General features: G+C 38.4%; 1 protein-coding gene across 2 annotated transcripts in view; it reads left to right on the top strand.

The window, feature by feature from the left end:
* Positions 1-13,898, top strand: part of EIF4E3 (eukaryotic translation initiation factor 4E family member 3) — a 122,355-nt gene that overhangs the window by 37,133 nt on the left and 71,324 nt on the right. Inside the window, exon 7 of one of the 2 annotated variants that reach the window (XM_032149498.2) lies at positions 3,321-8,763. The exons of the other annotated variant lie outside the window; for it this stretch is intronic. Within the exon in view, the coding sequence (XP_032005389.1) occupies positions 3,321-3,367 (47 nt within the window). The 3' untranslated portion in view covers positions 3,368-8,763. Of the gene's footprint in view, positions 1-3,320; positions 8,764-13,898 lie in introns of those variants that run through there. 2 annotated transcript variants of the gene reach the window in all.

The following is a 13,898-nucleotide window of genomic DNA, read 5'->3' as shown; positions in this document are numbered from 1 at the left end:
ATGTAATACAGAACTGAGGAAGGGTCTCAGCAGAAATTCATATTTTAAGGGCATAAATTAGCATTTAAAAACTCAAAGATTGTTCAAACAAAAATCTGAATTTGAAAAAACAAGCAGTTTTCTTTATTGTAAACGAAGCAGGCAGTCCTTTACTCAGCAGGGTATACACCACTTGCTGCAGAAGTGATTTGGAAAAATGAGGTTTGGGCTAAAATCTTTTTCACAGCAGGGTGAGCTAAGTTAGAAATGGCCAATTTATGCTTTTACTCTGGTTTGGTTAATAGGATCCTAGTGTAAGTATTCCCAAGTTTACAGAAGCCAGGTGACTGTAGATTTTCCATGTAGAAAGAACCTAAGCATATCCAGTCATGGCCTCTAGCGGGTAGATGGGCATTGGGCTATTGATAACTTACATTTGATATGAATACACATTATTTAACTGAGAAACTCACAATGCACAGACTCCACTCACTGACCAGCCCCACCCTGGCCAATTCTGCTAAGTTCTTCAGAACAGCTGAGTGACAAAGGTCTTTTCTGGCATGAGAATTGTTTAGAGCAGGAAGCTGGAGCCCAAATCTACCCTCTGTGTTCCCCTCTCCGCTCTCCTGTTTCTGTATAGGTGTAGCTGAGAATGCTTTTTACATTTTTCAGTGGTTGGAAAAAATCAAAAGAAAAAGTATATTTTGTGACACATGATAATTATATGAGTATCAAATTTTAGTGTCCATAAATAAAGTTTTATCAGCATAGAGCAATACCCATTTGTTTCCGTATTACCTATAGCTGCTTTAGTGCTACAATGGCAGAGTTAATAATTGATACAGAGGTCAGGCATGGTGGCTCACGCCTGTAATCCCAGCACTTTGGGTGGTCAGGAGTTCAAGACCAGCCTGGCCAACATGGCGAAACCCCATCTCTACTAAAAATATAAAAAGTTAGCCAGGCGTGGTGGCAGGTTCCTATAATCCCAGCTACTTGGGAGGCTGAGGCAGGAGAATTGTTTGAACCCAGGAGGTGAAGGTTGCAATGAGCCAAGATCATACCATTGCACTCTAGCCTGGGCGACAAGAGAAAAACTCTGTCTCAAAAACAACAACAACAAATAATAATAATTGGGAAAGAAACCGTATGGCCATAAAGACAAACATTTATTCTCTTCCTTTTCCTGAAAATGTTTGCCAACTCCAGGCTTAGAGCAATTCTATAATCCCTTTCTACCCAAAATAACCTAAGGCTGACAGAACTCCTATTCACTAGGCACTCCCAATTCTGAATGTTCTGTTGTACTGTCTCCTTAACCCATCAACATTGTAGTTTGCAACTATGACCACCCCAGACTGCCCCTCACACCTAGAAGTAACACAGATCTTTGGATAGCCTGTATATCTGGATTTATTGTTTGGAAACCAGGTCACTGTAGTTCTATGGTACCTCTACTTGACCCTGAAGCATAGTATAATTTCCTTGCAGATCAAACCATGTTTTCTTTGGTATCTTCCCTAAATATCTTTCTGAAAAAGAAAACACACACACACATAAATGTGAAACATTTGTAAAGTTAAAGCTGTGAGAAATGTTCTATTAAATTAGTTTAGATTTCAGGCTGCCCTTAGGAGTATGGCCAACCTGAGGTGACCTGGAAGGTATAAAGTGCGTCTCTCCCAGTGTTTTATCCAAGTGCGGAGTAGGTTGGGGTGAACGTCCAAGATGATGTTGAAGGGAAAATAGGCCCGTTCCACCCACCACCTCGCAATAGTCTAAAGAATTTAGTCCTTATGAAAAACACAGAGGCCAGGTACAGTGGTTCATGCCTGTAATCCCAGCACTTTGGGAGGCTGAGGCAGGTGGATCACTTGAGCTCAGGAGTTCGAGACGAGCCTGGGCAACATGGCAAAAGGCAAAAGTTAGCTGGGCATGGTGGCACATACCTGTAATCCCAGCTACTCAGGAGGCTGGAGTGAGAGGATTGCTTGAGCCCGGGAAGTCAAGGCTGCCGTGAGCCGAGTAGCGTGATGCTACTGCACTCCAGCCTGGGTGACAGAGCAGCAAGACCCAGTCTTAAAAAAAAAGAAAAAGAAAAACAGAATTGGAAGGGGCTTAAAAGGTGAAATGGGCCAGCCCATCTGCCTCCCTAGAATCCCCATTCACTGCTAAGTGTGGGTAGTGTGTTGGGGATCAAAGCACCCAGAGTCCTGAATCACCCCACCTTTGTCAGTCGTTGCTTCCTGGTAATAGTTAACCAGATCCGGGAGGTAGATTGTCACACTTAGTCTTTTGCCTTAGAGAAAATGTTATGTATTTCGTAGGTCTCCCTGTGGCATCTTCTACTTTAAACAACGTTAAGTGTTTGAAAATATTTTTGGTAGCATAAATTCCTGGGTTCCAGCTGGGCCTGGTGGCTCACGCCTATAATCCCAGTACTTTGGGAGGCTGAGGCAGATGGTTCACTTGAGGTCAGGAGTTCGAGACCAGCCTGCCCAACATGGTGAGACCCCGTCTCTACCAAAAATACAAAAATTAGTTGGGGAGATGGCATGCGACTATATCCCAGCTATTCCAGAGGCTGAGGCAGGAGAATTGCTTGAAACCGGGAGGCAGAGGAGGTTGCAGTGAGCCGAGATTGTGCCGCTGCACTCCAGCCTGGGCTACAGAGCAAAACTACGTCTCAAAAAAATATATATATATATTCTAGAGTTCCTAATTAAAATTAGTAATTTTGCAAGCCAGATGATAGGGCTGAATATCTATTGGCAGGGGGAAACATGATTTGGAAAAATAAGACTTAGCAATTTTATGAAACTTCATTTCCCATGGAGAGTGTTGAAAGGCAGAGAGCAGGGGCACCTAGATATAATTGCTGTCACCCTGGTGTAGTTCTTTGTTTCGTTTTATTTTTAGTTTATTTTTAAAGATAGGCTTGTGAGTGGCTCTGTCTTGGGTTGTGTCAGGCACCCCCTCTTCCCGCTCCCCACAATGCATTTTGTGGGGCACATTTTCCCCTGCGGCATTTGCTTGCAGCCCAACATACTCTCTTCATCGGCTTGCTGAGATGACTCATCCTCCCAGGCACAGCAAGAAGAAACAGGCAGCATGCCCATTGCTTGTTTACTCCTTGTTTTAATTTTCATTATTACGTTTCTCAGGAAATGCACGCCTTAGCTAACAGTTACTGGCAAAAAAAATAAAATAAAATAAGGTGTTTGAGTTCTTGCCAACATTTGGGGAAGCTGAATGAGATGCCTAGAGGAGGGTTGGCCCATCCTTTGCTTAAAGTTTTCTTTCCTTTTTTTCTTTTTTGTTTTTTTTCTGTCCTTTAGCCCATGAAGAGCATCATGCTTTTGAAGGTGGACGTGGAAAACACTAATTGCACTCTGTAAAGAATTCTTTGTCCTTTGCTGATTGGTTTTGGAAACGGTCTTAACAGGAGGGAGAGTGAAGAGAAGACTTGCCGAAGCCGATGCTGGTCAATTTAGAGTGGGTTTCTGTCCTTGCAGATGGGCAATTAGGACTCAAAGTGGCAGGTGGGGTGGGGGGAGATTGTGTGGGTTTCTACCGTCACATTACTTGCTTTTTTAAAAAAACAAAAAAAAAAACAAAAAAACTTTTTTTTGGCTTTCTAAATTCTCTGTTCTTTTCGCTCTGATTTTTTTTTTTTTTTTTTTTTGCTGTTTAAAATTCCTTATTCAGCCTAATTATTGTTTTCTACACTCCCCTTTCACTGAGGCACAAGAAATCGGTTTCCCTTTAAGTAGCTCTGCTGTACCTAGTTAATGAGAATATGCATAATCGTGACAATACTGCTTTTGAATACCACACTGTACAAGGAGGAATACTAGCTTGGAGAAACCTGTCTTCTGATTATTTGTTGTGACACATTCCTATGTACTGTGAGCTGGGCATTGTTTTTTTCTGTCCCAGGGAAAAGAAAAACCATACTTAATGTGATTTTGCACTGACAGCACACAAATCTTTAATTTTCCTTTTTAAAACTTTTTTTTTTTAGTGATAAAAGGAAAATAATAGTTGGATTGCCTAACATGAAAACTATAATCACAATTCAGTATCAGGATATAAATCAAGCTCTAAGTCTTTGGACCCTCTGTGGAAACATTTCTAACCCGAATTTTAATTTGGCCTTTTCAACCGAAGGCTTAGAATGGTAGCAAGGGATTTCTCCCAATAGGAAACCTGATGTTTCTGATTTAAAGAGAAGGTGATATTTTAATTGTTTGAATTAAGCTCCTTGCAAAGTTCGGGTGTGTTTACCCACTTAAGGCTTTCCCAGTCAACACTGACACATTTTGTTAAATGATCCCTTTCCCTGCTCACATTGTGTGTCATTTCTCATCATCAGTAGTCCTCCAGCCTGGGCAGCTGTCCCCACCCTTTTTCATGTAGGTGCAGGAAGTTAAATCTCATTTCCAGGATGCATGTGAACATTTACAAAGTTGAACTTTGAGTGCATTCTGCTCATATTAATTATTGGGATTGTTGATATATATTGTATTATTCTACCAAAGAAATATTGGTTTTATTAGAAGGAAATGGTCATCCTCTGGACCATGGAGACTTGCTCAGAATACGCAGATTTCCCTCTCCAGACTTTGCCAAGCCTTTGGCTGCTTTTGCCTGATAAAGGGCAGGGCCATTTGAAGACACTTCCCCCAGTCAGCTTTGGAGTCACGGGAGCTAGTGCCTGCTCACACATTTTTCAAAAGGGCAGTGCACTCAGAACTTTACTGTACCTGGGATTTTTAATTCCTCTTGCAGTGTTGACAAGCAGAGAGACTCGAGGCTACTTTAAGCCTCCACTATGTGTTTGTAGATAAAATTCTCCATTCAAACATTTTAAGGGACTTTGAACATTATCTGTTTATGGAAGTCGTGCCCTTCACTTGGTTAGTAACCATCTCAGCCATAATACTTCCCATCATAAGTTTTTTAAAATGCTTTTTTTTTTCTAAACTTGAGTTTCCTTAGTGATTTCAAAATGAAGTATATCAGATGCAATTAGCAAAAGCCTGGGACTTGTTTCTCCAAACATTGTACTAACATTCAACTTGTTTTAAAATTATGACTCAAGAATTTTAAAAAATTATTCTGGACGTAAATTAAAACTCTTTTTTATAATATAAGTATTTTTCTGATTAGAAAAAAGGATATAATTGACTTCACTATAATTGTCATATATATTTCCATAAGTAAATGGATTTTGAAGTATTTTTATTTTTTGAACTTTATTTAAAGCATTTGTGATGACATGTTCAACTTTTGCATGTATGTAGCCTTTGAAGTAAAAATAAAATAAATAGGAATGTTAGGCTCACGTTAATATTTCTAGTTTCTGTTTATGATCATGGAACATGACTAGCACACAAAGTAGATTTTTGCCCCAGTGAACTTCTGCAACTGTTTCTGACCCTTTAGAAAATACCAACTGTGAGAAGGATTTAATTTGCCTAATGTTAAAAACCTATCATCTAAATTAACTTTCAGAGAGGATTTTGTCAGATTTTGGTTTGGAAATTGTTTTAATTGAATATTTAATCATAATAGACTTTGTATGAACTAAGCTGATTTAATCAGTTTAAAAACCTCTCATTACCTTCTTAGATTAAAGAAGCTAATACTCTTTTGAGATAGAAGGAAATATTTTGTGGGGCATGTGACTTTTGTGTTAAGGCAGTTTGCCCATCTTGGCCAATGTGGGGAAAGTGCAAACTTCCAGTAGAATCCCGGTCTTTTCATCCAAGTGCTTGCAGGTGCAGCCTTGTACGCTGCAAAGAACCATACAGAAACCAAAGAGCTCGCTTTTTTGTCTTTGTAATTCCTTAGGGTCTGTGATATATGCCAGGAAATCTGATTGAAACTAGTATGCTTTTTATTCTCCCATTATTCCCTAAATTGTTATATCACAGGCACTTGCCTACATTGGGAAAGTAAGGACAGATAATACCCATTTAAAGTAACTTGCCTATATTTTGACTGTCTTTTGTAAGCACTTGCTGAACTGCTGACTTAACTCAGTTTTAAGATTTCCTCTTTCCCCCCAACTTTTCCACATTTCTTAAATGAGGGTATAATTTACTGCAAACATGTACATTTAATATAATATTGCTGTTAGATTCATGGTACACTTTATGAAGCAAAAACATGAAAAGGAAAACACAACTCTAATAAACTTTAAATTAAAGATTAAGTTGACTCTTTCTCACCCCTCTTCTTGAGTTTAGCCCACGTCTACACCATGCACACAGTCACAAGACTTTATAGCTTAGAAACTTTAGATATAATTGGGTCCTATAGACATAATATACAATCCACCAACTGAGCCTTGGCCAAACTTGTCCCTTGTTAAAGACGTAGGGCTAGCCAGCCACAGAGCTGGGCATTGAAGTCGGCAAGTTGTATCCCGGTGCAGGTGTCCTTAAATGGAGAGTACGCAGAATCTGCCAGCCTTAACCTGCCCACTAGCCACCCTAATCAAGCACTAAGTATCTGATCCAATCTGGCCACTGATGTAACTCCGTAATCAGACATCCTGTTTGTAAACAGCTCCTCCTCCTCTCCCTCTCCCTCTCAGAGACAGAAGTGGTGCTGGGGTTTGGAGTTTGAAAATAACCTTCCTATGACAGGAAGTGGGCTTTTGCTATTAGTTGCCCAACTCTTAGAGGATCCCAACTTGTGTCTTTAGACAAAACTGACAGCCTTTGGAACGATCACATGGTGGCGCTGCCTTCCAGCCAACAGTTCTGGCTCAGCAGCAGAATTTATCCAGCTATGTTTGTGGAATTCTTTTAAGATCCTACTGCATTTTGCTCCTATGCTTTTATAAAAATTTGACGAGAAAATGTAAAAATGATACTTGGCAATAAGACATTTAGCTTTCATGCACCTAAGAAAAATGTGTCAAAGCTAGATCGCTCCAGATGTGCTTAAAATATCTCAAAACCTAGGCTCTCATTGGCCTTATAAGTGGCTGGGAAGAAGAAGAATAAAATAAACTCACATATAGGAGATAATGGAAAATATTTCATCAAATATTATGCCCAAAGAGAGAAAATTAGGAGTTGTTTTTTTTAGCTCTGTGAATGTGGAACTTGCTTTTAAAAATGTAATTCTACCCTTCACCTTTCCTACATTGTATGTTTCTGTGAGATTTTACTCATTACAAATGAAAGTAGAGGACTGCCTGTGAATTGTTTACTTCTGAAAAGAATATATTGAGATCAGTTAAAATTACTCAAGAGTTTGATGACTCAGGATTGTAAAAAGCCTGGATCTCAACAGCTGGGAGGAGTCAGAGGGTGACATGGAAAAAAATAGGGACTGAGAGGCAATGAAAAGTCCCTTTGAACCTGTGGTCATTTATAGCAATTAGAGCGGGTTGCCCCTCTACTTCTCCCAAGAAGAAATCCCAAACAGATTCCTTTCATGTCGGATTATACTGTTCTGATTTTATTTTCTATTTTTACATATACATCCAAATCTAAGAATACTTATTCAGATTGGCCCACTGAGGCCAAAAGTCACTGTCTTGTGTTCTAGAAATTCTTGCATGTTGCTGACATGAATCCATTTTTAAAAGAAAATGCAGGGACTCTTAGAATTTTAGAGTGGAAGGGACCTTTGAGATCATCTACCAGTGCTTCTCACCCCTTAGCATGCAGCAAAATCACTCAGATACTTATTATGCACATTTCTTGACCCCAGCACTAGATATCTGGGAGGATATCTGCATTTTTAACAAGTGCCCTAGTGATTCTAATGCTGATGGTGCTCAGATCGCTCTTGGAGAACCCCCGATTTTATCCAACTCCCACATATGACAAATGAGGAAAGCCTCCCAACCCCTAAGCTCTGTCAGGTGACCTGATTCCAATGTATGATACCAACAATCTTATGAAGGCTGGAGAAAACCATTAATACTGAGACTTGAGTAGATCATGCTCGTAAATAAGAACTTTATGGCTGGGACCACAGCAGTCATGGAGCCCATCCCTGGAAGTCCATAATATAAAGCCTTTAATACAGAGTGGTGGTTTTTCTCTTTTCTAAATACCATTTCAGCCTGTTAAAAGAAAAGAAATTAATGTTCAGAAAAGTAGTTACTCCATATGTGCAGTAACTACTTTTCTATAATGTCTTATGGCATCTGGGGTTCAGCATCATTGAACAAGATTAAATGAACGTTACAGAGCTATAAAATTGCATGTAAAATAACGCAAAACTGTTCAAATGACTATCAAAGTAGCCTGGGAATGAATTTCCACTAAAATTAATTGTCACTTTCAAAACGTAGGTTAGCAAAGCTGTTACTAAACTGGAGAGATCCTTTAATACATAGAAATGTCAAAAAAAATCAAATAAGTATTCCCTAAACGATGTGAGTGATAAGCAAAAGTCATTGCGAAGTCAATATTTTTTTGTTCATCATTGGTACTGAAATTTAGAGTTCCATTGTATATGTGTGTCTTGAGTGTACCTTATTAGAATATCCAATACAATAGCTTTTGGATATTCTATGCTTTTGTGTCCTTCAGAAATCATGAGATTGAAGGAATCTGTGTTAAATGTTTTTGTTTTGGTTGCTGCCTGAAAAAAGTTACCAACTCATTTAGTGAAATGCAAGATTTCTTTAGGAAAATTTCAATTTCCAATATTGAAGTCAGATAATTTTTCTTGAACTTTTATTTTGGAACAGATGTTTATTTCGGATTTATTAAAGTGTCAACATTCCATTATAGAACTGAACGTGAAGTAAATTGAGTGTTTCTGAGTTTTCTATAGAAAATTTATGCTACCTCTCATCTTTTCACATACAAAGAAGCAACTTTTAATGAAGGCTTAAGGTGAAAATTTGAATTTTAGCAGTTTACATTGCATGATGAATGGATAATATTAAAGGACTTTGAACATTTTAATAAACTTACAGTGTTTCTGTTTTCAAATAGAGGTATTAATGCTGTGGATATACATTAAATTCTCCCCAAAGTTCTCAGACTTTAATCAGATAATGTGGCTTACAACCATTGTTTTTAAGTTTTAACACTGTCTTTTCAGTATTCATTTAAAACAAGTCACCATGACTTTGAATATATTCTCATGGAGAATTTATTTCAATGATTATACAAAAGAATTTCAAAATTTAAACTAGTGAGCATACTTTAGCTTGAGACAGCTAACCTTATTTGTCCCAAATTTAAAAACTTGTCAGTTGCATTGAAAGTTATTAATTCTTTAGAATAGTCTTACCTGTGTAAGTTGAACCAGGTTTGTTTGATTACGTTTTGGATCTGCTTGTGCCCCCACCCCCCTATTTTATACCATCTGTGCCCTGTGCAGTTGGGGACCCTTTCACATCTGGCTACAAGCTGGTGTAATGCCCTTCCTTTTGATCTGGCTTCATCTAGTGATTTGCTCAGTATTTTTAAGGTCAGACTGAAAACTTTTCTGTTCTAGTTATTTTTGATTTTATATTGTGTGTTGTGTTTGATGTTCAGATACATGTGAAAGTTGCTTCTATAAGTCAGTATTTTTTTATTCCAGCCTTTTGCAGCAATAAGGTAAGACTAGACTATACTTTTCTTACTTGAAAAGGTAGTGATTTATGTGTTCAGTGCAAATGTTTAGACTGTTCTTGCAATTTTCTAATTTGGGACTATATTGCTATGAATTTGTGCTTCTTCATTTTTCAAGGTAGTAGTTCACAGGGTTTGTTTAAGTGTTAGTTTGTAGAACTTCATATTGAGATCTTTTGTAATCCGTTGCTACTAATTCTCATTCTGTATTGAGGTTCTTATAGTATAGAAATGTCATTTTCATCCTCCAGTTTAAAAATTTCATGCAGTTTAATCAACCACATCACTTAATCATTATTAGATTTCCAGTGTGTGTGTGGTGATTAGCATAACCTTGTTTATTCCAACACATATTAAAAGTTTCTGTCCAACAGCTCTAATATGTGTGATGCTGGTAGCATGGAGTCTGACGCTTAGTAGGTTATCTGGTAATCTGATGGGGAGTAACTATTTTTATTTTTACACTTCCCTGTTGAACACATTTGACAATAGGGCTCATCTGGGTCTCTTAGAAAACACATCTTGCTTATTTTAATTCTTTTTCTTTACCCTCCACTAAGAATGGTTTCGTTTTAGAATAAGTCAATTACTCTTGTTGCTCTTTTGTGCTGCAATTTGCCCGTGAGATTCAGTTGTCCCCTGTTTCGGCAAGTAAAGTGAATTTACTCCTCCTTTCTGGCTGTCTAATATATTCCTTTAAAAACAAAACGTACCAACAAACTCTTCTTCCATTCATCTGCAGACTTTCCTATCTCTCCCTGCAGAAACAAGCAATTCAGGATTTTGTGCGTGATGCCTAATTAATTTTAACACAGCGAGTTTAATGAAATCATTGAAGAGCAGGGCATAACACTAGGAAGGCTTTAAAATTTCATAATATTTCCCTCTCGTATTTGCATCTGATTACTGCCACCATGCATTCTGTGTGTACTTTATCATCTAGTCGTTATTGATGCACTTTTTGGAATGTGTTCTCGGTTGTTCTATTAGCATAGATTCCTCTGCCTTGTCACCTAACATACAGTTTTCTTGGAAGCCAAGACCATGCATGCCTTTTCTTCCTCAGTGATCCTTTTACTGCAGTAACTGCTATTAAAGAACTTTTAACTGCTTTTCGTTAATGAATGCATAAAAAAATCTCTGGAATCCTGCAGGACGGTGGTTCTTTTGTTATATGAAGAAAAGAAAAAATAGTAGCATTTACAAGGGCCAGCAAGTTAAAATATATGTCATTAAAATATGTTTCTATTTCCCATCATCTGGCTAGGCGGTGGTGCTGACTAGCTTATTTCTTGCCAGAGAAAATAAGTTTAAATCATAAGCATATTTAACTAGCAAGCATAAATCATAAATTCTTTATAATCGTAAGCATGTTGAACTCTGGTACCATTTGTACAGATGGCAGGGCTAAATGTGTGTGCTCCTCTAAGCATTAAAGATGTGGACAAGCTCTTACTCCCCAATTTCCTCTTTAACTCAGGAAACTTAAATCATTTGTTTTTTGCACGTATAGGATTCTATAAAGTATGGACCTAGAGAAAGGTTTCAGATCTTAGGAAACATTTGAGTTTTGTGATTCACGCTTACTGGAAAAGAATGATGGAAGTGAAGGTTAAACACTAAAGCTGTGTCCCCTTTTTAAGGCAAAAATAATTAGTGTTTCATGAACATAGTCAAGTTATAAAGGACAAGACTGTTTTTCAGAATTTTTTTTTTTTTTTAAAACATCTTGGAATCCACATTTTAACAGAGGTCCATCAGCTTTCAAAGAATGTTCCCTAGAAGGGTGGTTCTACAGAAACACTTTCAGATACGGCAAACAAAGTTTTCATTATAAAATACGTTTTAAGAAGTATTTTTAAAAGTGTAATAAAGCAATAACACACAGTGACATGCATCACGTGGCCAAATTTTAACATTTTGGAAGCCAGTAAGCATAACTTATGTACTCATTGATTTTGTTTTATGAAACAAAACAAAGGTTTTATAAAACCTTTTTATTGTAAAATAAAAGAAAGGTACAGAAAACCACACAAAACAAATGTGTAACTTACTGAATTGTTACAAGGAGAACACTCTATAACAGCAGGCCAAGAAATAGAACTTTGCCAGTCACCGCAGGAGCCCTTTCATGTGTCCCCGCCCTCTCCACTAAAATAACCATTATCCTGACCTACAGGAGGCACTTGCATTTCTCTCTGGTTTTATCACAGGTGATAAACATCATTTTACATATAGAATCTTCTCTAACTATGAACGTTGGTTCAGAAAACTTATTTGTAAGTCTTTTAAATGATAAGTGCAAAATGACACACTGTAAGCGATTGATACCCCCGTAAGTTAGTGACTGGGCAGAATTTGATGTGCTTTTGCTGTAGTGTGTGGCTCTGTCCATAGCTGTAGTATCTACAATAACAATAGCACGTATGGAGTTCCATGCCATCTAAGCATAGAGATTAGTTCTCCCCAACACCCTGTGAGGTAGATGCTGTCATTGTTGTCCCCTGTCTGTGTATGTGGAAACATATGCATGAGATTCAGAGAGGTGAAATCACTTGCCGAAGGTCACACCGGTAGTTGCAGAACCAAGATACATCTAAGGTATTGTGGCTCCAGCCTGTTCTACAATGAGGCTGCCTTGATGGAAGTTGAAGATATGATGTGCAAGAATTGAGATTCCTTATGAGAGTTCGTTTTCAAAGAAAAGGTTTTACAGCTTTAAGAAAAAGATGGAAAAATCACTGGCCTAGTTCAAACTTTTCATTTTACAGATGAAGAAATGACCCAGAAAGTATAAAGAATTCGTTCAAGGTCATACAAGCAGTTGGTGGCAAAGTTGCAGCTATATCCCAAATCTCCTGGCCGTTAAAATCAATGATCTTTTCTTCATTCCATACATTATGTAGAAAAAATGCATGTTTTCTAACCTGCTTCTTTGCATCAACTCCATGTAAGCAGATTTGTCTTAAAACCAGTTTATAGCTAGGACATACCATCTACTTGCTTATTTTCTCAAGGTTTTAACTGGGAATTAAAAAATTTATATCTGAAGCTTGCTTTTTTGTCTCACTTATTGAGTGCCCAATCTGCAGACACACATGCCTAACACTCTTCTCCAAAGAATGTACAAGAATAACACATTTGCTGGTGTGGATGGCAGGTGAAAAAGAATTACTGATGTAGCGTGTAGGCCCTTCAACATACTCACGGCCAATTCCGGATTATCCCAGCACAGATGGATCATGCAAAATCCCTCTTCTACTTCTTACTGGTGACCTTTAACTATTTGTGTTTGCAAATGCTTCTACCAGGGATTGGAAAGGAGAAGAGCAGAGAAGATGGAATTTGGTTTCTTGACCAGAATGTTAGGTGTTCCGGTAAAAGGTTTGGTGGTTTTGTCACTTAAGAGTACAGGGAGACCGTAGGATTCTCTCTGGACTTGAACTTGTCCGGGATGCCCAATTTAGCCTTGAGTATGAACAATCAGAAAGAAGCAAACTGACGCAATGCAAAGAGCTTAGTTTGGAATTTGCTTTATTGGGTTGAAATTCTATTCGCTTGTACCTTGAGCAAGTCCCTCAACTTATCTGAGCCCCAGATGATAAGGGGCTTTTGGAAGGGCAAGGTAGAGCAAGGAAGGGCAAGGTAGAGCTTCTTCAAAGCCGGTAACACATAAAGCACCCAGCTCAGCCCTTTGGATGCGGTAAAGAGTTAGTAAATGGTGCTTCCATTGGTTGGCTGTATCAATTCATCCATACAATGAGGAGAATGAACTGCTTCAAGGAAACCTTCCCACTTTCCTCTTCAGGTATTGGCCCAGCTTAACTTGTTTGAGGTCCTACAAGTCTTTGGTGGCAACACTGTGGCCAAACCCGTTAGTCTCCTAACTGCTTGTTTATGATCTTTCTACCTCATTGTACCATATTGGGAAAAAACAAATCATCCCCATTTACTTGAGTTCTTTGCACTTGACTTCTGCGTTGATTTGCCACAAACCAACTTAAAACCTAAATGAACTTTCCAATAATTTTCTAAGAGCATTATTACCATCATAACATAAGAAGGAAGTTCAGGGTCAGGCCCAGTGGCTCATGCCTGTAATCTCAGCCCTTTGGGAGGCTGAGGTGGGTGGATCACCTGAGGCCGGGAGTTTAAGACCAGCCCGGCCAACATGGTGAAACCCCATCAATACTAAAAATACAAAAATTAGTTGGGCATGGTGGTGCACGACTGTAATTCCAGCTACTCAGGAGGCCGAGGCGTAAGAATCACTTGAACCTAGGAGGCAGAAGTTGCAGTGAGCTGGGATTATGC

Source organism: Hylobates moloch, unplaced genomic scaffold (genome assembly GCF_009828535.3).
Source record: "Hylobates moloch isolate HMO894 unplaced genomic scaffold, HMol_V3 SCAFFOLD_4, whole genome shotgun sequence".
Taxonomy (NCBI): domain Eukaryota; kingdom Metazoa; phylum Chordata; class Mammalia; order Primates; family Hylobatidae; genus Hylobates; species Hylobates moloch.
This window is presented reverse-complemented; position numbering and strand designations above follow the sequence as displayed.